General features: G+C 30.4%; 10 protein-coding genes and 1 non-coding gene across 11 annotated transcripts; 7 read left to right on the top strand and 4 right to left on the bottom strand.

Moving 5' to 3' along the window:
* Nucleotides 1–138: 138 nt before the first annotated feature.
* On the top strand, nt 139–1,878 carry cgd6_3680 (Low complexity hypothetical protein; the record flags this gene model as incomplete). The annotated part of the gene is made up of 1 exon (XM_627709.1): nt 139–1,878. A coding segment is annotated over one exon (1,740 nt), but the record flags the coding sequence as incomplete, so codon positions are not given.
* Nucleotides 1,879–2,433: 555 nt separating this feature from the next.
* On the bottom strand, nt 2,434–3,939 carry cgd6_3690 (hypothetical, PF13_0020_pfal-like; PUG (domain in protein kinases, N-glycanases and other nuclear proteins) + UBX (domain present in ubiquitin-regulatory proteins); the record flags this gene model as incomplete). The annotated part of the gene is made up of 1 exon (XM_627710.1): nt 2,434–3,939. One exon carries the CDS (start codon nt 3,937–3,939, stop codon nt 2,434–2,436), a length of 1,506 nt encoding a protein of 501 aa, XP_627710.1.
* Nucleotides 3,940–4,547: 608 nt separating this feature from the next.
* On the top strand, nt 4,548–4,727 carry cgd6_3710 (40S ribosomal protein S30; the record flags this gene model as incomplete). The annotated part of the gene is made up of 1 exon (XM_627711.1): nt 4,548–4,727. A coding segment is annotated over one exon (180 nt), but the record flags the coding sequence as incomplete, so codon positions are not given.
* A 662-nt stretch (nt 4,728–5,389) lies between these two features.
* On the bottom strand, nt 5,390–5,461 carry cgd6_3715 (the record flags this gene model as incomplete). The annotated part of the gene is made up of 1 exon: nt 5,390–5,461. It is a non-coding gene; the product is annotated as a tRNA-Pro (tRNA).
* A 71-nt stretch (nt 5,462–5,532) lies between these two features.
* On the bottom strand, nt 5,533–6,378 carry cgd6_3720 (pyrroline-5-carboxylate reductase; the record flags this gene model as incomplete). The annotated part of the gene is made up of 1 exon (XM_627712.1): nt 5,533–6,378. A coding segment is annotated over one exon (846 nt), but the record flags the coding sequence as incomplete, so codon positions are not given.
* A 695-nt stretch (nt 6,379–7,073) lies between these two features.
* Nucleotides 7,074–13,883, top strand: cgd6_3730 (large extracellular protein with a signal peptide, apple domain and a transmembrane region; the record flags this gene model as incomplete). The annotated part of the gene is made up of 1 exon (XM_627713.1): nt 7,074–13,883. The coding sequence occupies one exon, from the start codon at nt 7,074–7,076 to the stop codon at nt 13,881–13,883; it is 6,810 nt and encodes a 2,269-aa protein (XP_627713.1).
* Nucleotides 13,884–14,552: 669 nt separating this feature from the next.
* On the top strand, nt 14,553–15,278 carry cgd6_3740 (41-2 protein antigen precursor; the record flags this gene model as incomplete). Its single annotated transcript, XM_001388303.1, has 4 exons — nt 14,553–14,641; nt 14,719–14,903; nt 14,968–15,020; nt 15,090–15,278. Coding segments are annotated over 4 exons (516 nt in total), but the record flags the coding sequence as incomplete, so codon positions are not given.
* A 114-nt stretch (nt 15,279–15,392) lies between these two features.
* Nucleotides 15,393–17,321, bottom strand: cgd6_3750 (1,4-alpha-glucan branching enzyme; alpha-amylase; glycogen brancing enzyme; the record flags this gene model as incomplete). Its single annotated transcript, XM_627714.1, has 1 exon — nt 15,393–17,321. A coding segment is annotated over one exon (1,929 nt), but the record flags the coding sequence as incomplete, so codon positions are not given.
* Nucleotides 17,322–18,269: 948 nt separating this feature from the next.
* Nucleotides 18,270–20,687, top strand: cgd6_3760 (hypothetical protein; the record flags this gene model as incomplete). Its single annotated transcript, XM_627715.1, has 1 exon — nt 18,270–20,687. One exon carries the CDS (start codon nt 18,270–18,272, stop codon nt 20,685–20,687), a length of 2,418 nt encoding a protein of 805 aa, XP_627715.1.
* Nucleotides 20,688–21,841: 1,154 nt separating this feature from the next.
* Nucleotides 21,842–22,954, top strand: cgd6_3770 (hypothetical protein; the record flags this gene model as incomplete). Its single annotated transcript, XM_627716.1, has 1 exon — nt 21,842–22,954. A coding segment is annotated over one exon (1,113 nt), but the record flags the coding sequence as incomplete, so codon positions are not given.
* Nucleotides 22,955–23,070: 116 nt separating this feature from the next.
* On the top strand, nt 23,071–23,700 carry cgd6_3780 (hypothetical membrane protein with signal peptide and transmembrane domain; the record flags this gene model as incomplete). The annotated part of the gene is made up of 1 exon (XM_627717.1): nt 23,071–23,700. One exon carries the CDS (start codon nt 23,071–23,073, stop codon nt 23,698–23,700), a length of 630 nt encoding a protein of 209 aa, XP_627717.1.
* Nucleotides 23,701–23,843: the final 143 nt, after the last annotated feature.

Below are 23,843 nucleotides of genomic sequence, written 5' to 3' on the forward strand. Positions count from 1 at the left end.
GTTAAAAAAAAGGTCATGTCAAATTGAGGAGGTAAAGACAAGTAATATTTGCACGAAGGAAAATATCGAATAAAACTGAGGGTAATTAACCTTGGTGATCTATAAATTATATTAATTAAGTAAATTAATTTAATATAGTTAAAGATGACTACAGTTAGCGAAGCAGTGAGAAATAGCTGGATGCATATCTTTTCTTTTGACAGTGCTATTCCTAGAAGTAACCAAAGGGAAACGATTGGGGAAGTTTTAAAAGAAATTAATCGCATAAAGGATGAAATGCAAACATTGCATTTAAGGTTTTCTGACATTGAGCAGGGCAAATTAGACATATTATCAATTGAAAATGTAGAATCTCAATTTGAGAAACTTAAACAGCAACTTCAGTTACATACTCTTTTAATCAGCGAGTTAAGAAAGTATCATACTGAAATAGAAGATTTGAAGAATAAGGAAGAATATAGAACTCAAGAAGAGAGAGAATTGAAGAATGAAATTAGGAAGTTAAAAAGTGATTTCCATTTATTATCCGAGACTGTTAATAGCAGAAATTCAATTCAAAACTCTAATATTCCAAGTATTATATCAAAACTAGAAGGTTTACAGATAGAATTTGATTCTTTAAATAATAGAATGATTAAGAATGAGAAAACTAAGGCTGAAGTTGAATCATTAAAAAGAGATGTTGAAAATTTATCAATTATGAAGAAGTCATATGATGATCAGAGTTTTATTATTAAACAAATGAAAGAAGATATTCACTCAATTCAATCGGTAATACAAGAAGACATTCCTCAACTCAAAAACGAAATTCAAAGAAAGATGAACAAAACTATACAAGCTACTAATGAGCTTAAGGAAAACTTTGGGGAGCTTAAGGATCAATTTAAACAGATTACTGAAGAAAGAAGACATGATCACAATGTAATTACTCAATTAGCAACCCAAGCAGAGCAGCTAAGAATACAGATACAAACAATAAAGATGAGTCAAAAAGACAGTTCATCTAGTAAAATGAGGCAAGAGGAATTGGTGAATCAATGTGTGAAAAATATCGCAAAATTGGCGGAAAGTGTTAACAACCTTCAAGAAAAAATTTCCAATCATCTTATCGGATTATCTATCGCAAAGTCTAATAATAGTTTTTCAGTTGTTGGGTCAAAAAGTAATTCGCATATTAAAACTCCAATCGTAATTAACAAAACTACTCCAAAAGGTAATTACTATGAAGTAGCAACCAATGGAAGTGAAAACTATAAAAGAATGTCTAGCAAGTCAAAGAACTCACCAAGAAGTCATAATAAATATACAGGCAATCATTTCACTCTTCCTGATACTCCCTCAACCCAAGCTCCCCCAGTTTTATCATCCAGTTCTGTGGGAAGACTTAGTTCATTCTTTGGTAACAGAGAGTTGAGTGGAATTGCAAGCTCAAGTAGTCTTACCTCAAGTAACTACATTGAAAGTAGCAATATTGATAGTGCCAATAATAGTAGACCAACTACAAACAATACTTGTGATCAAGAAGATGATATTATCACGCCTTCAACTATTGAAGAGGAAAGAATTATTACAAAAAGAAGAGTATCAACAGATGGATTTTTGCAGGATTGTAGTTTAAAGCACTCTTCCACTAGCTTCCTAGAGATCAAAAGCAGTGTGAACTCTTCTGAAGAAACCAACTGTACAACTTCTAGTGAAAATTTCTTAATTAGAAATACTCTTCATCCAAGAAGTGATTTAGTTATGATGTCTACATTAACTGAGTCCAATTCAAAGTTATCATCAAGTATCACCACTCCAAAAAAGTCGGGAGATAGATCCAAGACTACGAGTTGCAATGGCAATCATGCTATATCTGACTTTCTGAGTCATTTTTAAATTAATGTGGAATATATTTCAATTGGAGTGGAAGAGAATGCTCAATTCTCGTCTTTTTTACTAAATAGGATTTAATCGCATTATTTAATCCCAAGTTCAACTCCCGAATTACAAGAGTTCAACAATTCGAGTTAATATAAGTATTTAAGTAGACGAGTTAAAATTCCGTTACCTTAAGTGTGTATTCATAAACTAATTAAGTAAGGAGAGATATTATAATTTATTTAAAGCTACCATATTTTAAATATAAACGAAAGAGAAATGATGTTAAGTGTTGTTTTTTCCCTTAATGTTTATTTAAAATACAAATTAAAACAAAAAATAAAGAACAAACTTTTATTTGCACTAATTATGATGAAATAGAAATTAAGTCCCATGATATCTTAAATTACTGTGGTTATTACTAAGGAAAAAATAGTTCTGAAATCTAATATCACTCCAGAAAATATGCTCTTGATTCTAGAGTATCATCCTTTTAATTATCTCTAATATTAATAATAATCATGTTTAATTTGTATTCCCTTCTTTCTTTTAAATTGAGCATATAATTAGACTTTAAATGTCTTCATTTAATAGCTGAGCTTTAATATAGTTCCCCTTTAAGGTATGATTAGGAGGAAGTTCTAGCTTAAAGTAAAGTTGAGCATTAGGAACAAATCCAGCTTTTAGTAAAGTAAGTTTTTTGTCTGGGATAACTTTTAAGATTGGAGGAGATTGATAAACATACCAATTCATGGAGGATATATTTGGATTGATGCAATCCTTAACAGATTGAATTAGATCATAAGTTGTGTGGTTGGGTCTAAATTGGAGTTGAAGAATATATTTATCTGGAAAAACAACTCTAATTGATGAATGGGAATGAACTTTCCTTTTCAAGAGTGACTTAAGATATTCATTAGTTCTGCTTTTAAATGTAGGAGCCTTTCCAAGTATTGAATCTTTAATTCTCTGAATTTCAGATTGTTCAAAATGAGAATTGTCATCTTCATCAAAATCTTCTGGAGATTCCATATCATTGATTGCTTTAACCAAGTTATCAAACTTTTGTATATTCGAAGAATGAATAACAAAGGGCTTAGTGCAAGTGATATTTCCACTATCTTGGAGATTTTGTTCATCTATAGTCCCATTTTCCATATCTCTTTCCCTTTTCTTGATCTCAGATTCCATTTTTCGCCTTTCTTCAATAGCAGATTTCATTAGCTTCCTTGAAACATCATTATTTGTACTAACTGAGGTTGAAGATATATTTGAAACATATGGGTTAAAGTGAGAAATCTTAACTGAGCCTTCGCCTGAGGTATCAATTGAAGTTAAATCACAAGAGACAAGCTTTGGGTATTCGATCCTGTTTTTCTCACAAAAGATAGCTAATAGATGATGACAATCTGTTAAACGAGATATATAAGCAATAGGAAGCTCGAGATATTCCTCTTCTTCTTCTTCTTCTTCTTCTTCTTCTTTGTCCTTAGTAATATCTACAGAAATCCTGTGTATTTGGCTTGGTTTAAGCTTCACAATAACAAACCCCACAGACTTTAGCACATTCAATGCTTCTGAAAAGCTTCCAACAGTGGATGCAAATTTAGGATTTTTCATTTTAATTCTTCTAATTTTTCCTTTTCTAGGCTCTTTAATAATTGAATCAATGATCTTAAATAATATATCAGTTACTGCCTTTAACTTTTCCTTACAGATTCTGCCTAGTGATTCGACAGAATTATATAGTGATGGAGTCATTTCAAGATTTTCTGGTGTCAAGTACTCGAATTCCCAAGTATCATCTTCTTTTAATATTTCCTTTACTTCTTCTTTCGAGTCTTCTTCAGCTTTAGGCTCGTTTACTTGTGAAAATATTCGTTTTCTAATCATATCAACCAGCCTTAAGGGAATATTCATAGTTTCCCATTGCTCATTCGTAACATCCTTTAATAGTTCTATTTTGTCATACCAGTTCTTATTCACAATTGTATCAACAAATATCTTCATCTCCTGATCTTTCCTCCCCATTTCCTTTCCTAATTCCAATATAAGTTCCTCTACCTCATTTGCACCCATTTAATCAAAGAAATTACAATATCTCCTTCAAAAATTGTCTAAGATGTTGCTTTTGTTCTCATTTGGGATGTTACCGCCAAATTCATTTTACTGCATTTTTGAATCTGTCAAATCAAAAATTAAAAATGATTTTTAAAAAAAAAAATTATTGTAATTGTAATTGTACTGAGTTGAGAGCTTTCATACAAATAAATCGCTCAGATCAGCCATTTAACATTTATTTTACCGATTCCATTGGAGCAAATATTGGATATTCATCCTTTTTAAATAAATATTTAATTTTGATTGCTTTCTTGAATAATTACATGCAAAAAATACGCATGTGGCGCCATTTGGTTTGAGCGCCATGTCTCGTTTTTGAGACGCCTTTAAGTATAGGTATTAAAAAGGAATAAATTTTGTCAATAATAGTATAGAAAACATTTAAAAATAATTGGATAGAAGGTTTAAATATTAATTTAAATAGTAAATAAAAGCTAATACTAATACGTATATTTGGAAATTAATAATAATAAAGTTTATAATAGTCCCTGCCAGAAGGGTTGAATTTCTTCCAATTGTTAAAGTTTATTTCATTAGTCGATAAATCTTATTTTAATAAATTCTGAAATATGGCTAAAGCACACGGTTCATTAGCTCGTGCAGGTAAAGTAAAGAATCAAACTCCACGTGTTGAGAAACAGGAGAAAAAGAAGGCTTTGACTGGAAGAGCCAAGAAGAGACAACAATATAACAGAAGATTCGTCAGTGTTGTTGCTGGACGCAGAAAATGCAATCCACAATCATAAGATTCTGGTTTGTGGCCATTTTATAGCCTTTATTAGTATATTAATGTGACTCTTTTTACCAAGAGATATTGGAATTGGAAAGAAATCTAGGAACAACATTATATTCCTGTGTAACTATTTTCTTTGAATGACTGCATAGAGATATGAAGTGGGTACTAACATTCTGGTTTTATCGGACTGCCGTTTCTTCTAACTTTCCTTTAATTCTTTGAATCAATATCACTTATACGAGAGTTGTTTGGATCTTGGTTCATATTATTTGCAACTGAATACAAACAGCACGGACAATTTAGGTATACAATTGAAGTAGATTAGAAATTATTCTATAATTTTAATCTGAACTTTATTAATTTTGACTATGTTATATAGTTTCATATATTAGGCATTTATGTCTGATTACTCAGCTTTTTTTTATGCTCTCTGAAGGGTGAACTAAGAAGTTCAGAGTATATGGTTTACAGATTAATTCGTTTTCGATGTTTGCATTACTAGTACTACTATAGTGTAAAAGAGGAGTTTCTCAGGAATATGAATCAAAAATTTATTAAATATGAAAAAAAACATGAATATTAAGATCATTCTTTTTAGGTGATTTAATAATTTCGATTTAACGAAAACTTTAAACGAGAAAAAAAACGCAGGCCTCTCGCAAATATTAAAGAGGGGTTATCCGGGAATCGAACCCGGGACCTCATGTACCCGAAACATGAATCATACCACTAGACTAACAACCCTAATGTACACGCTGGTGTTTAAAATAAGTTAATTCATATAAAAATAAGGGATTAACAAATAGCTACTGGAATTAATTCTTGCTAAGTTGATTGCATCTATCTAGTGATGAGTAAAGACAATCTTGAAAAATTTTCCCAATTAGTCGATCCTCAAGTATATCAATTCCTGCTTGAGTAGAACCTCCGGGAGTAGATACTTTTGATTGAAAAACTTGTGGATCAATGGAAGACTCAAAAAGCAACTTGGAAGTGCCATACATCGTTTCTATGACAAGCTTTCTTGCAAGATCCTCAGGAATCCCAATTTTGATTCCAGATTGTATGAAATGATGAGCAATATTAGAAAAGTACCCAGGCCCACATCCACTAATGCTAGTACAATGCGAGAAGATATCTTCATTAATTTTATAAACTGTACCACATGAACTCAAGATTTCAATGATTTCATTTGAGTTATTTTGTTTATACTTAGTAAAGTGTGCGACAGGATTTTCATAATAAAGCCATGTTCCCTGACAAATTGACAAGGTTAAATTTGGCATTACTCTTATGCAGTGTATTTCATTTGACTGAAATTCCTTTAATATATCACTAATAGTTTTTCCTGCACAAACTGAAATTAATACTTTGTCGCCTGACTTTAGATCACTTTCTATATTCAAATTATTTATTTCACTTAGAATTTGGCTCAAAATATGTGGTTTTACGCATATAAATATTAATTCGGAATTACCAACTAAACTTTGAAAATTTTCTGATATATTAATTCCAGAGAATTCTCTCTTAAGTGATTCTAGCGAATTTTTATTAGAATCAAATAAAAAAATTTGATCAGATTTTATTTTTTCGGACGATAAAAACCCTGATATAATTGCATTTGCAATATTTCCACACCCAATAAAACCTAAATATTGTTTTTAAATTATTATGATCAAAATTAAGAAAAATTAATTTTAATTGTAAACACTCCAACAGTATTATTAACCATTGCAATTCACATACCTATTTTTCTCTCTGATATCATCTCAAATCTTTGCTCAAATTAAAATTTATTCAGAAACAAAAGATGAAAGTATAATCATTAATGATTTTATTTTTTAAAAAATTATAACGTATTCCCGCCAAAATTCGTCAATTGCATGTAAGTCGTCCACAAAAATGCATGTAAATACCGGTTTATGAAAAAATGTGTATGACACGTGTATATCAATTTTTTCAAAAAAAAATAGTGGGTATGACATCATAAATAGAAGCAGTTGCATGCGAAAGAAAAGTATTAAATTTTACATAAATTCGAGAGTTGTATTATAATCATAATAAAAACAAAATAAAGATAGTAAATGTAAGGAAAGAATAAAAAGAAAGAATACAAAAAGAATATGATTAACAAAAAAAGTTAAAACTAAAGAATAAAGTTAAATATATTTGAGATTTACAGATATTTAATAACGTAATTATAAGTTAAATTGAAGATAGTATACATGGACATTAATAGGATTGAAATAAGATAGAAAAGTTAAAATACGAGAGAAAAAACTTAATATAAAGGGAACAAAAGCTAAGAGGCAATTAATATAGCAAAAGAAAAAGAAAATTCAATTAATTGTTTGAAATGTTTACAGGGAGTGACTTGAAAAACTTAGTATTGAAAACTCTATTATTATTGCTACTGGAATACCTTATCATCAACTTTCCAGGAGTCTCATCAATTGATGAAAAGGTTCAGGAAAGGAAAGATGATCCAGTAGCACATATGGACCCTGCCCCACCAATACTATTTAAGGAAATGAAAAGTCCAATTGTAGGAGTGGGTGATATTTGTTTTGGAAACAACTGTAACTATTACCAAGAAAGTAAAGAAAATAGTCCATCCAAAGACAGAGAAAGCTATCATTCAGTTGGTTCCAAAGTTACAAGGTATATATGTATATTATTATCAGAAAATACTTTTACTAGGGAAAAAGAGGCAGATTTGTTTTTTGAAAGATTAAATGAATATACAGAAACTTCAGAATTGCCATTTTCATATGTTGAATTTTACGAGAAACTTGGAGTTTTTGTAATTGATGTTAGATCCAGTATTAAAGAGTATGAAGAACGCAGTATATTTCCCTTGGCTGAAGGTTTGAAACTTATCAAAAAGTTAGATATTTTAAACAAGGCTGACTGTACTAAAGATTCTCTTTTAAGTGAACAATCGGTATTTACAAGTGGAAATGAAGATAAATCTACTGAGAATTACAGTAATAGCTATAAGTGGAATTGGAGCAGTATTCCTAATAATTTTGTAAATTTTAATCGAATCTTGAAATCCGAAGAGTCTCAAGGAAATATTACGAATAACAATCAAGGCACAGAATATTTAACAGATGAAGCAAAGCTATACAAAGAGTTGGATGGTTACTTTTTGAAAAAGTTCAATGAAGCATCTAATCTACTTAATAAACTAAATATGTTCTCTTCCCCATCCTCTTCATCATCAAATTTCAATAATCCTACTGTTTCATCAACATCATTTTCCGGAGGGAGGCAATCTTCTCTTTGGAATGCACTCAACTTTTTATCCAGTTTCTCAAATAAGGAAGAAAAGTCTAGATCTACGCCAATCCAGGAAATTGAAGATCCAATTTTTGGAAAAATGGACCCAACAGATGGTAATTCTAAATTAACAATATCTCCACTATACCTTCTTGGGATGAATCTCAAAGGAAAAAACATTACAGAGCTATCTCAAAAGTTCAAAAATCAAACATCTCCTATCGTTCCTGTAGATATGTCTAGAGAAGATATTAGCTTGGACAATGATCTTGCAATGAATATAGCAACAGTAATCTTCAAAGGAATGAGTGATTCCGCTGCAAAGCTTCCACCTCCTTTTGGGAACCCTGCAGTCAAAAATGAGCAAAAGTTTCCAGAATATAATTACAAAAACCATATAAATTATCTTGAAACAAATGCAAATAATAACTATTATAATTCCCCATCAATCTCTAACTGGAGTTATAAACCCATACCACAGGGTAACAATAATGTAATTGGTGGATATGAAAATGACCAAAGCCAACTCAATATTCAAAGTGATCACTTTAAAGGAGGAAGTTTTCATCCAAGTTCAAGTAATAATGCTATCAATACAATTGATAATTCCATTATTGGATTTAATAGTGTTTCTCAAGTTAACTCAAATAGTAATTCTAATAAAGTAGGAGTTCATTCTCAATCTGGTTCTGGCTTAGCTCCAAATATTTTTGAATCAATAGATACATGGGGAAAACAGAGCTCAGCTTATCAATCAACTTCTTCTTCCGCCTCCCCTCCATCATATTATGCAACAAATGGTATTAAAACTATTAATCCAAATCAAGTGACTTCTAATGGAAAGAGTAATCCTGATTTAAAAGTACCAACCATTAATTCTCCATCAACTTCAGAATGGATGAGAAAGACTATTTCAAAGCAAAATGAGGGTGGGATAAAGCAACCGTCATTTATTAACAGTCAAAATAATCAAACAGAAATTAATAAATTTGCAAATAATATGAACCAAAATACCCCCCCAATTGTTAATTCAAATGGTAATCACTTTAATTCTCCATTTTCACAGCTTTCAAAGTTTTCTAACAATCCATTCCATGGAAATTCTGCCGGAACAACATTTGTCAAAATGAATGGTAGTGTTTTTGATGATGATAATGATATCACTTCTTTCCATCCTGAAGGATTTATCAATAAACTTCCAGAACATGTACAAAAGAATATGACTCAATCTCAAAGAGACAAAATTAACTTAATAAATGCATTTATTGGTACTGGATTTGATACAATTCTTCAGATGAATAATATAGATTCTAGTTCAAGTTATGGTAATCAGAATAATGATTTCTTTAGAAGTTCTCCTCCAAAAAGAAGATTATTTGAGATTGACTCTTCAACAAGAGGAAACAAAATGGTGATTGATGAAAACATGAAAGACCCGAATTTAAGTGATCAATCAAATAAAGAATATGAAATGTATGCCAAATTGCTGAGTAATATTGATACGAACCAAGGTCAAGATACTGCAATGGCCTATGTGACAGGATGTGATTGTGATAGATTTCCTGAAGGAGTTGCATGTCCCATGGTGCTTTCAGGAGAAGCGAATATTGAATGTATTGGGTATAAAGTTTGGAATAGTGCAAGAAAAGGTGCTCCATTGAGTGAGATAGCTTCAGCAATAGATTCTGCAATTACTTCTAAAGCAAGAAATATTATTTTGCCTTTAAAGTTTGATACAAAGACAATTGAAGAAAATCGAGCAGCTCCAAGAATTTTGAGGCACATCATGAGAAGAACTTCAAGAGAGAATGGAATACTATTTGCCTTACCAACAGGAAATAATGGTAAGCAGGAGTTGGATGGAAGCTTAGACTTTCCTTGCGACGATTTGACAGGAATGTACGCTTTTTGTGTGGGTTCAATTAACAACAAAAATGGAATGCCTTCGAGTTTTTCCAATGTTCCTCAGTTAAATAATGCAATCTATGCTAATGGTGAGGATGTTGAATCAATTGGAATAAATCAACAAAGACGATTATTTTCTGGTACCGGTATTGCTTTAGCTCAATCAATTGGTGCTTTAAATATTATTCAAGGTATTACAAAGGATAAAACGAGCTCATTTGACCAGCTTGCTATCCTGTACAGTGCCCCTAAAAAACTTCCATCAAGGAATTTTTTGGAGCAGCTTTTTGCAAACTCGAGTCCGATTACATTCAAGCCTCAACAGCAACAACAACAATTCCAGAAACAAAGCTCTAGGAACGAGACAGGTTCTTCAGATCCTGTTTTAATGTTTGGTATGGGATCTGGAAACAATACAAATGGTGCTTTAGGATCAGTATCTCATGAAAGGATCATGAATTCGAGTCTAATGAGTGGAAATAGAGACAATGATTTAGATGCAATAATGGCCAGGATTGAGAGCATTGAAAAAAGTCTTGCAAAGTCAGGTTTAGATGGTGGCACCGTTTTCAAGGGAGAATTTCCAGTTGGTGGTCCATTTTCTTCACCTTCTGATTCCTCTACTTTCTCATCCTCTTCCACTACCACAACTACTACAACCACCAGTCCAGTCAGCACTACAACTTCCAATGCTTCTACTCTAACCAATATAACCACAGAAATTCCTCAAATATTAAATTATACAAACATAAGTAGTTCCAGTACATCCACTCCTTCTATTAGTCTCAACACTTCTACCCCTAACATCGTAACAACTCTTCCCTCTAACATCACAACAAACCCTCCTTCCAGCATCACGACAAACCCTCCTTCCAGTATCAAAACAAACCCTCCTTCCAGCATCGTAACGACACCTTCCTCCAACATCGCAACAAATACTCCTTCCAATATCACTACTACCACCACCACCAGTCCTTCCAGAACTCCCAGAGCCTCTAATCCTCCTCTTACGGAAAACAAAGAAGAAGAATATGGTCACTATAAGGAATCTAACTATAGTCCAGAAATAATAGGAGTTGTTCTAGATCCAAAGGAAGTAACTGAAGTCTCCAGATTAGTTCATTCCAGTAATGAACATTATAATGAGTACTATGATAGATATGGAAATCATGATACTGTTGATCACGAATATGAAAATGACGATGGGTACCGACAATACTATATTGATGGAAATGAAGACAAGAATCACAACTACGGCAATACATTTAATTCAGAGGAAAATATGTCAAGAAATCTTTGTTATGAAGAGGAAACCAGGTTTTACAGTCCCTTAGAAATGGCTATACCCGTAGATAATATTGAGCAGTGTATATTATCCTGTAGTAATACCCCAGACTGTAGATACTATTCGTATGGAGCATTCCTTAAAGGCCCTGGAAGCATTATTGGGACATGTATATTAATGCCTGATAAACAAGGATCGGTAGCTTTACCAAACTTCCAATCTGGAGCTCTAGGATGCCCAGTTTCTGCTAGTATTGCTTATGCTCAGGCTATGGAAGAAAGACTAATACAAGGTATTAGTAATGCAAATGAAAATAGTCAAAAAAGTTCTTCTGCTCAAGTTAATAACAATTTAAACTCGGATTGGCCAGGCATACTTTCCACCTCTACTGTAGCAGTTAAAAGTATGAGTGGATTCTTATCTAGATTTCCTCTCAACGATATACTTCAAACAAGTATTTCCTTATATAATTCAGGATTTCTCGATCAAAAAGGTGCTTTAAGACCAAGTGGAGCTTTTGAAAAGCAAAGTATATTACCCCCTCCTGGAGTTGGATCTCCACATGTAGTATGTACCCTACAAGGTATGCAATGTTGTGTCCCACAGAAATCTGCTAAAGGATGGAGAAAAAAGCCACCAAGTTTTCTTAGAGTTGAAGATCCTTCATGCGAAGCTATTTATGTCTCAAAAACAGATATGTTCTGTGCAACCACATCATTATATGATAACCAGGATATCTCTTCATCAGGATATAATTCACTTGATGATTTTAGAAGCCAACCCTCATTTTCATCAAATTCTTATAGTACTAATCCAAAACCTTCAGGAAGCTGTGGAATGGTTATAATTGAAACAAGTGAGCATCTTATTTTTCAAAACACTCTAAAAATGCCTTCTAAAGAGATGAATAATGCATTATGTGAATGTAAGCTGAATAAAAGAGATAAAAGCATACATGGATCTGGTACTTGGGAATACTCAGTACAAGCAGTACAAGCTGCAATGAGTCGCAAAGTTGAAGGAGATCAACTTTCTTCTGGAGTTGCTCAAGCTTTAGCTTGGGTAGAAGCAGTTGGGAATGATCCAAATCCAGCAGTGAATGGACTTGGTGAGCTTATTTCCCAAGTTGCTCAAAGACCAAATTCAGATGTTGAGTTAATTACTCAGATACCTGCAATTAGTCAAAATGCTGTTTCTAATATGCTTTACAATCAACAACAACAACAGATTGAAGAGCAAGAACAAATTATTAAGAAACAACAATCTATTCAGCAATACAATAATATGAGATATTTATTATCTCAAAATGAAACTGATACTAATAACGCTAACACTCAAAGTCAATCAGATCAATGTGTAACAAGTTGGCCAGAAAAATGTCAAATTTGGAAATCTAAATGTGAGGATAACTTAATATATGGTTATAAAAATCCTCAATGCGTACCATTGACTATTTTAGAGAATGGATGTCCAATGAAACAGGTTGGATTCAAGGTGAATCAAATAAATCCAGGAATTTTGAGCTTCAGTTTTAAACCTATGAGATTTTCAGATAATTCACCATTCAGAATTGCTTGTCAGTTTTCACTCATCAAATGTACTCTAGCAAATATTAAAAGCAAATGTAAATCAAATGGTACTAATAACTTTAAGAAACCAAAGAATTTGAACGGAGACGATGAAAACAATGCAATTAATAACATTAGAAAACATTTAAATAATCATAAAAATCAAAATAATAATAAAAATAACAACTTATTTCACAGAAAAGACACTAATGATAAAAGTAAAAATAATGAACTAAAACATTTATTCAAAATTCCAATGAACTATCTTCCGTATATTCCAAAAGATACAGGAGAAAGTGACGAGAAATCTGAGAATATTGTAGCAAAGTATATTAGAGTCCATTTTCCTCAAGCAGGAAACTTTTCAAATATGACAATGGTAAAACTATTAAACAAAGAGACTAAGAGAGAATTTGCAGCAAAAATGATTAATGAGGAGGAAATACCAAAAAACAATACTATTGAGGATGTATTAATTGACGAGAATTCAAATTTTGAGTATCTTGGTAAGGTAGAGATAGTTACTCAAGATGAAAATGATGAGGACTACTCAACTATTAAATATGAAAATACATCAATTATTTCTGATAGAATGGGAGTTGATATTGAAAATAAGGATGTTATTTTCAGTCATCTTATAAAGTCAAGCAACGAAAGTAAAATATACAAAGAACCTTTGCTTTTAGATAAATATCAACCAGATTTTACAGGTGAATCATTTCCTGAATTCAAGATGGAGAAAGTTGTAATTCCTAATGAAAAAAGTACTGAAAATGAAATATCTCAGAGTTTTAATAAAGATTACAACTCTGAATCAAAATTAGGAACAAACGAAAAAAAAGAAAATTGGAATAATCACCAAAATGAAAATGGAGATTTGGATGAATATGAAGACTTATACTACTATGGATTTGAAAATGATTATGGAAGCAATCATAGCAAGAATCAAATTAGTGACTTTATTCCTTTCATTTCAACCAATAACAAGAAAAACAAATGGGAAGTTCAAATAAACAAATCTTCTGGAGATAATAGAAATATACAATATAAAATAACCAAAAAGAATATTCTTTTATTTATATTTGCTTGTTATACTCCTATAATTCTCATGTTTGGTTTTATTTAAGCATAGGAAAAACTACCCCACAGAATAATCATTCCAACTCTTCATGAATTACTTTGAAATAAAAAAAAAGATTTAAAAGGGAACTAAGAAAAATTACAAAAATACCTAAGCAATAAAATTTGATTTCTTCCTCCTTCCCCCCATAAATCTAATATTAAAAATTTTTTAAAAAAAATATATAAAAAGGTACCCGGTACCTTTTTTTTGAAAGAAATTATATATGCCGGTATATTATTTAACGGTGTGAAGATTAGCAAGAAAACTTTTTTTTTATTTAGGATCATGGAAACTTGAAAGATTTGAGTTTTAATAGAGAAACAGTCAAAGCAGCTTTTTTTTTTTCTTCCTTTTATAACTCTAACTTAAGACACCAATAAATGGTGGATCTGGAAATAAATATATATTAATATATTTCGATAATTCACCCGAAGTAAAAATTTGAAAATGCTGAAAATTGATAGGCAAAATAAAAAAGGGGCCTCTCAACCATTAGAAAGAAATATTATGAAATGTTCTCCTGAAGTAAGTTTTGAAAATGAGTAGGAAAGTTGGAGAAATGTATTTATAAATGTTATATTATATGCATTACCAATTCCTTTATTTATTTGATTTCAACGTTATTATTATTCTATTTATATAAAATTCAAATTTTAAATATTTAAATATTAGATTAATTTAAGTTCCTTTGCATTTTTATTTTCTGAAATGGTTCAATATTCCCTATCTTGCCTGAAACCAGGAATTAGGCTTGAAGATAAGTAAGTTGATAAAATATTGACTTTATTACCTTTGATGGATTGCAAATTGTTAATTATTAACTCTTTTAAAATTAAAGACTTCATGAAATGGGGATTTCTGTTGGATTTAAAATAGTTGAGCTAATTTCAATTAGAGATAAAGCTCATCAAAAAAGAGAAACTAGAATACTTCAAATTCTTTCTTTTATATCTCAAAAGTGTTGGAAGTATTTATTTGGACATACTGGGGATTTACTTAAAGGGCAGGAATCTGATGATGAATGTAAGTTGAAAAATTATGATTTAAAGCTCAGAAAACCAAGAATATTTAAATTTCTTTTTCTCAGATATGATCAATGATAAAAATCTTCTTTTAAACAAATTCATCTCTGTACCAAGGGTAGGTAGTGTTTGAATATTATTACAATAATAATAATTTTAACAAAATGATTAATTAACCAATATTTAGGATCTTGAACATATTAATTGTGGTGCATATGCTGCAGGAATTGTATCAGGTATTCTAGATAGTTCAGAATTTCCTGCCAATGTGACAGCTCATACCACTGAAGATACCCCAAATAACTATAGTACAACCATTTTGATTAAATTCGACAAATCTGTACTTCTTAGAGATAAATCTATTCAATCATTTTAGTGAATAACTTTTTACTCATTTTCACTCTTATTTACAGAATTAGCTTGAATAATTATTTATATCAATATTAGATTATATACTTGATTACCAATAATTGTTGAATAATAAAAACCATTATAAATTACAGAATCTATATATAGTCACAGAATATTTAGGCACATTCAACATATAGGATACATTATTTTCTGCAGAATCTTGTATTGAATACTTGATTTGCCCTTTTTTAGGGCTTGTATAGCTACCATCCCATCCTCCGTATTCTTCAGATTGAGAATTAAACTCTTGCTTCAATTCCCTACCAAAAGATTGGATAATGTTCTGATCTATCTTAACTTGGTAATTATTTTCAAGCCATTCAGTTTTATCCATATTTACAACACATAAAAATGCTTTGTCCTTGCTTTTTCTAATAAAAACAACGACAAAGTTTGACGTGTTTACATTAAAATGAGAGAAGTTATTGTAATTTGAGGCAAATACTTCTTTTTCTTTAGTTTTAAGAAGATTGATATCTTTAACCAATTTTCTCATTTGTTGTGTGACTTGGTCATTATTCTTAATTAATCCCCAATCATAGTTATAAGCTTTATCTTTAGCTGACCACCATTTCCCTTGTAGATTCTCTGTACCCATAAAAACCATTGGTATTCCAAAAGATATACAAGATAATGAATACAATAACCTACAGTATGCTCTTGCATCCCAATTTTGTCTTCCACCAAATTGATCTACTATATATCTCCCAATGCGATCATCACCAGAGGGATTACCACCATTACATCTATTCCCAGCTTGATCATGATTCCCTAACATTGTTAGAATGCATTGACTAGTGGAATCAAACCCACTGTGACCTTGTATTAGAGATTTAGAATATCCAGAATTCCATTCTTGCTGAGTTTTTTGGTTCCTAAACTGAGAAATAATATCATAATATGATGAGTGAATCCAACATGAATCAAATCCACATTCTTTTAAATAGTTTGGGTTTTCAGGTACAACTTCTGCAATTAGAAACCTACCAGGAAATTCTTCCTTCAATCTAAATGTGATATTCTTCAATAACCAGTTTGGCATATTATGAACACTATCAAAACGTATTCCATCAACTCCATACTCACCCAAAAGTACTCTACATGCTTCATATAACATATCTTGTACTTCTTTTTTATGGAAATTGAATTTGGCTCCCCAGCCAGTATCACCACCTCCCTCAAAGTATATTCCTCCTTGGTGATTATATCCATCAAAATTCCATAGTGAGTTAAGCTTGGATGCTCCGTGATGAAGAACTAAATCTACAACAATAAATAAATCTTTTTCATGGACTTTCTGGACTAAATATATGAAGTCATCAACCGACCCTAAGTGACTATTAATACTTAATAGTAGCCTTGGGTTATAGCCCCATTCTCCACAATACTCTACAATAGGCATAAGCTCTAAACAATTAAAGTTTAAATCCTTAATGTTGTCGAGCCCATAGTCAGCAATTTGCCTAAAAAAGCTCGGGTTCTTGCTAAATTTTGCTTCAGATTGAAGTGGAAAGTACTCTGAAAATCTTCGAATGTAACTTTCAACGTGTAACTCATAAATAATTAAATGATTAAACTCATGTTTTTTTAAATATTCTCGAATTGACTTATTAAAGTTTCCAAGAGTATCAGTAATGTAAGATGAATCAGTATCATAATCAGTATATCTAGCATAAGGATCCCTCCTTGTTATTTTTTCTCCATTTGATGTTTCCAACAGAAAGTGATACCTTTCATTCATATTCACATTTTTCATTATCACTCTTTTTATATTTATTTCATCGTCATTTTCCATTAAGAAGCTTTCATTTGTACCACTATTTACGAGCCAAACATTCTTACAATGCACTACCCATAACCTAAAAATACATATACCAAATTCTTTATAAAACATTGCTCCCATCTTTTTTTCCTGTTTCTTAATGTAATTTGGCAACTCTTCATATTTAATTTGACTCCATTCAACCTTTTCATTTCTCAATTCACTCATATTAATTACTTGATTTGATTATTCAGTTTTGAAGCTTTTTATATATTCTTGTAAAAAGAATTTCTTTTTTTTTTTAAAAAAAAAAATAACTTTTTTTAAAGAATTATTTAATTAAAACAAATGTTAAACTATTTTTTTCCACATGCATTTGTACAGCTCTATAAATTTGTTGTATACCGGCATTTTAACAAATTTGCATGCATACGAAGTGACGTGTCATTTTTTTTTAAATGACTAATCGACACGTATGTGGACAAATATGTTACAAAGAATAAATAACAAAGATTCGCTAAAATTTAGAATTTTGATTTTTTTTCCAATTTTTTTTTAAAAAAAGGGAATAAATGTAAAAATAAAATCATCGTAATAAGTGTCAAATACTACAATCGAAAGAAAAGAAAATCGATCTGGATATTTCTCTTCCATTTTAAATAATCATATTCAAAAAATAATATTATAGTTAACTGAATATCATGGTAAATATATTTGGTGAAGAGTAATATTTTCAAATATTAAGTTAAACTCGATAAAAAAAAAATAATTTTTTGAAATATTTACAATATATATCAATATTAAATAAATTATTAAAGTTGGCGCGTAAATGTTAATGTCAAATAGAAATAGCCAGATACTTTAAAACAGTCAAAAAGGGAAGATAAGTAGTTATTATATATTAAATTTCAATTGAAATTTAATATGTTTTTGCGTCAAAAATTTTAATATAAAAATTCAAAAATAGTTATTTGAGACTAAAAAAAAATTCAACAAATACTTTAATATTTAATAAAAAGACTTTCAATATATAAGTTATACTCTTAAATAACAATTTATTATAGTAAAAGATTCATTGATAAAACAATTGACTAAAAGCTATTCTTTTTGGTATTTATGAGCAAAAGTTCAAGTGTAGTTTTCTTTGGGTTTTATTGGGATTAGACAAAATAGATGAGACTGTGAGTATACAAGATGAGCCAAGATCGAAATAATTCATATAAATTGGATAAATCTAATTTAAATATTAGACAGATTATTTCAAAAAATATATATCCAATTGAGGTTTTATTAAAACTTTATAAGCCTTTAAATGTTCCAAGAAGTATCTTCAAATTGGAAACAGCTATTCAAAGGAGTAATATTCACACTTCGAATAATTTTGGATTTTCAAGAAATTCTGGCTCTAATAGACAATACTCTAATTATTTAGAAAGAAAACATAAAAATGGATATTTTAATAATCAAAATAAAGCTTTCAGTACGTTTGATACAAATCACTCCCCCACAAAAAATCCACAAGTTTTTGAAGAGGGAGGAGCTAATGGAATAAATAATGGGTATTCTTGGAGGAAGAATAAGCCTATAACAGATAATAATGTTAATCAAGAATCTAAACGTGGAAATCATACCAAACCAAGTAAAAACACTGAAAAAGTGGAGACTGCAATAGGATTTAGCGCTCGTAACCAATTAACTGATTTAGAGAAAGATATGTCATCCATTGAGAAAATCTTAAACAATAGGTTTGAAAAGGAGAGCATTGATTCTGAGAAATTTATTAGAAATAAGCTTGTTATGGCATTAGAAGGAATTGACTCGAGAATTTCTCAAAGTCACAATACCGAAACGCTGTCGGGTGTTAATAATAGTGAGAAAATCAAAGTGCCATTTTCTGATAAGTTAATTGATACTGGAAGTGATTTAACTGATGAAAAGGCTCATAATGTAATTCACAGTGATTTCAAAGACATAATGTTATCTAATTACTATTATCATGGTAATTGTGCAACAGCAGATTCAAGACTATTTAAGAGTAATATAGTCAAAAACAATGTATTGAATGGTAAGTTTGTAAACAATTCAAGAACCGTTCAGAATATAAGCTGTAACAATGATCTTAATAGCTTTAATGAGAGTAATATAGGAATTGATAGCAATAATATAAATGTTAATTTATTGGGTATTGAAACTAATAAAGACCATTCAAGGGTAAATAATATCCAAAACAACTTTAATAATTTCAGAATTGATAACCAATTAATTCAAAATCAACATAAAGTTGGTCTGGAAATGAGACAAGAAATAGATATGCTTAATATTCCGATTTGGTTATATAAAGAATCAGGTTCTTTAACAGTGAATGGACCTTTTTCAACAAGACATATGAGCAGTTTATGGAAAAGTTATACATTTACTCATGAAACATTGTTTACAATGACTTCAAAACATGTTTGGGGACCAATAAACTTATTTTACCCAGATGTTAAATCAACATTTACTTATATTCCTGATTTGGAAGTAATATTACAAAGACTTACAGATTCTTCAATCCAAAATGATAAAGTAGAGAAAATTAAAAGTGAGGATATTTCATCTATTATTTCAGAAATCAATGAGCTACAATTAGATGTTGGTGATCACCATATTTCTGCTCCGAAGTTGATTAGTAATGAAAAGGTGAATAAAAGTTTTAATACTGAAAAGAATTTATCCAGTACTCTAAGTTCTGGAAAAGATTCAGTTAAAGTGAAAGATTTAAAGTCTGATCGTGATAACTCAGTTGTCGAATCACAAAAAAGTGAGAATAATTGTGATCTTGTATCAGAAATAATACAACCTTCATCCGCAAAAGTTCCTTGGGGAGGGGTTACTACTGAAAATTTTAAAGCAAAGAGAGAAGTTGTGAATTTCCAGGATATATTAAGAGAGGAAGAGATCACTTCTAAGGAAAAGCTTAGAATAGAAGCTATGAATCGAGCAAATAATAAGAGCAATAATTTGGAAGCTTTCAATAATAAAGATACACCTAAAGGTTGGAAAAGAATTCCGAAGGAAAGATCGTGTATTTTTTTGGATTCAATTGATGAACAAGATTCTTCAGTCAATGATCAAACTAATCAGATCTTATATAAAGTACCTTACTCGAATAATATTAATATTAATAATGGGAATAAATGGAAAGGTTGGGGAATCAAATCTGGAGAATCAACAAATGCTGATTTATTTGAAACCATTGCTTTGAATTCGGTCAATAACTTTTCAACGAATCAAATACAACGAAACAATCAAAAGGGTTTCTGGGAAATGTGTAATTCCGACTCTTTACACAAAAGTTATATGTGGGGTAATAATAATCGTATTATGACATGTAATCAAGTTAATGAAAACATTGGTTCAGAGGTAATCGATCATAAAGCAGAATGTAGTTTTGATGAGATTGAGAAGGAAGAAATAAATAAAGACCTTTACAAGGAATCTGAGCTTAATACCACAACCAAACTTTTAAATCATAAAAATAAGAGAAAAAAAGGAAAGAAAGTAGACTCATCTCTGTTAGCTTTTGGAATCCGTTCAGACAAACCACGAAATTTGAATTATGATTTGGATTAGGGATCAAATATAGTTAAATATTTAAAATGATCATTTATCAATCTTTTTTTTTACTATTTTTGAATATTTCTTGTATATTATTTAATGTATATAATTGTAGAATTTTTCTTTCCCCCCACATACACACACATGTGGACAAATAATTCAATACCGGTATTTCGTAATATGACAAAATTGCATGCACATACGTGTAAAAAAAGTTTGCATGCAATTACGTGGTAGAAAGTAGATTATTATGCGAATAAGTAAATGCGATTAGTTTTTATAAAGTTAGTTTTAATATATGAAATATAAGATTTTTTTTTCTTCTAAATTTGTTTCATCAGAAAAAAATTGGTAAAGAATAAATTTAGTTGAATAAAAAATAATAATAATAATAGGAAAACTTTAACTTTGATAAATAGTGGTTAAGTGAGTTATTATGGCCTTTAGCTACAAAAAAAATGGCTACACAGTTTGGCGGCAAGTGCGTAGAAATTGTGGATGTGTGTGAGAATGGAAATAAATTAAGCTGGAGAAAAAAAAAAAATCGTATTTAATAAAGTAAATGGAAAAGGCCTGCTCAAATAGAGAGGAAAGAAAGACCAAGAAAGAGAAATAGTATTGATCCAGCGAGAAGTGAAGAAAAGTAGGCGAGTAAAGATAGGAAAGAACGAAGATTGTGAAGTTGAAATATTGGAGTAGATGAACATAAATTGAGCCATAATAAAGAGGTATATATACATATATCTATATATGTATATATGCAATATATACGTGGAATGCATAATTAATAGAGATACAAGTTTCGAAGCAAAGGCATTTTCACGCACAAAATAATTTATTTTCTAGGTATTAAATTAAATTACATGAAATTAAATCGGAAATTTCAAAAGGAAAGCAAATATAATTGAAATTTTAGTGGATAATTCAATGAGATGAGTTACAATATTGACTGGCCAAGGCAGGATTCCATTGATAATATTGGTTGTTCATATGAAAACTTAAATTATGAACATAGATCAAGTACCGCATCTAATGGTGGGAAGAGCAGAGAAAATAGCATATATGCTAACACTGCGTTATTCGAAGATCATTTTTCCCCAAGACTTTCGGAGGGTCTGAACTCAATGAGATTTTCGGATATTGGGGATATGACAGAGGAAGAGTGGTAAGTTGAGAAGCAAACATTTGTTTCATCTAATACGTTATCTAATTATTATTATCATTATTATTCTAGGAATAAACAACAACAAAGACAAAACTCACAGAGATATGATGCTTTGTATATTGTAAGTGAGAAAGAAGAAGATATCATGAAGATGAAGGGTACTAAGGACAAGTTGAAATTCAAGGAAATTGGTAATGAATCAAGAAAAACCAATAAAGATTCAATTTCAGACACTTCACTGGGATATATTTGTAGTTTGATATATAACTTCAGAAACAATAATACAATAAGAAGTAAACAGTCACAACTTACTTTATGGGAAATTATGAAACAGTTTTACCTGATTAACAATTTATTTTTTATACTTAAAGTCTTAAAAACTTTAATTTCAAGTAATAAGACTCATAGACTAAGTCAAGATATGGGATGGGTTTCTTTTATGTGCCTATTATCAACTTTCATGACCAGTATATTGGCATATTTAACGAGATCATTCATATTTTATCATCGTATTGCTGATAAATATACAAACAAGTTATTTTCACCTTTTCATGTTTATTGCCAAATAAGAAAAGTTGGTGACGAAATGCCTGAAGCTTTATTCATGCTGGAAAGAGTTAATTGGACTTATACTTTAATAATGCATATATTGGAAGACATTCCCCAATTATTTGCATCTTCAATTTTCTTATCATACTATGGAAATGATTTTTATGCATTCTTCATGATCACATGGAGTTCTTGTATGATCATTACAACTTCCATCAGAATGGGTATTTCTTATCCTCTTATTGGAACTTTAAGTCTTATTTTCTCCAGAAAACCTCCCGTTGATTCGCCTACTTTGAATGAAGCAACCACAACAACATTGCATTTTCCTCTGTTTATGGCTGCAATCACTTTTATTTGGGCAGTTTCAGATAGTTTATGTCTATATTTCACTCATGGTTTCTGGACTATCCTTTTTTATTTTGGTCTAACAGCAAATATTCTTGCATCTACATTGTTTATATTATATTATGTACATCTTTCTAAGCAAGCATCAGCATATACGCGCCAATTAAATTCACTTTATTTTACAGAAGACTTTAGCAGAATTCAGTCAAGACATTTTTAAGTTTTAGTATATTTTAGAAAAACTGGTAAAGTTATTGCAAGACTCAAGTCTATTTTCTTTATTGTCAGAAAATAGGCTAGCTAGGTTTTGAAATGAAAGTATGACGTGGTAATATTATGCAAAGACTAACTCATGTAACTTGCTTTTTTCTAATTGTGTGTGGATGGGTAATTAATGTATTTTGGCCTTTTGTTGAAGGAATAGGAATAAGAGACTTAGAAATTCATGGTACTTCAAAAAATAGTCAAAAAAATTCTTCTAATATTACATACTCTTGGTTTTTAGAAAATCCCAATGAGTTTGTAGAAGGAGAAAGTAGCAATAATGATACTAACTTAATAGGTACTTCGATACCATATAAAATTGAAGATGAAGATTATAAGTTAACTAAAGATACATCATATTATCAAAGAAAACATCATGATTTACTCTACTTAGATCAAGTTGGGATCTGGGTAAAGTTTCACGATTATGCCTCAAATGTTGATATATTAGTAGAAAGTACACAAACAAGAAATACTTTAACAGATTCTAGTCGCAAATATGGAAGATTGTTGGAAGATCAAATCAAAGGAAATCTAAGTAGAAATGGTTCAAATGAAGATCTTGGGTTACACTCCTTAAGAAAAAATGGCAGGAAAAGTGGTTGGTGTTTGTTTCATTCATTTTTCCAAGTAGTTTCAAAAGATTGGTTGCTTGGCTGGAACTTTATATGCAATTATTTTAAAGAATTCATACTGAAATAATTGGATAACTTTAAAAATAACAAGTTAAAAGGGCAAATGTTTATTTAATATTTTGAAATGTATAGTTTATCTACAGTACAGAGCTCATTGTTTGAGTGATGAACTTTAAGTCTTGGCTAATGGGAGAAGCAGGAAAGTCAGAA

The sequence above is a fragment of the Cryptosporidium parvum genome, chromosome 6 (assembly GCF_000165345.1).
Source record: "Cryptosporidium parvum Iowa II chromosome 6, whole genome shotgun sequence".
Classification (NCBI taxonomy): domain Eukaryota; phylum Apicomplexa; class Conoidasida; order Eucoccidiorida; family Cryptosporidiidae; genus Cryptosporidium; species Cryptosporidium parvum.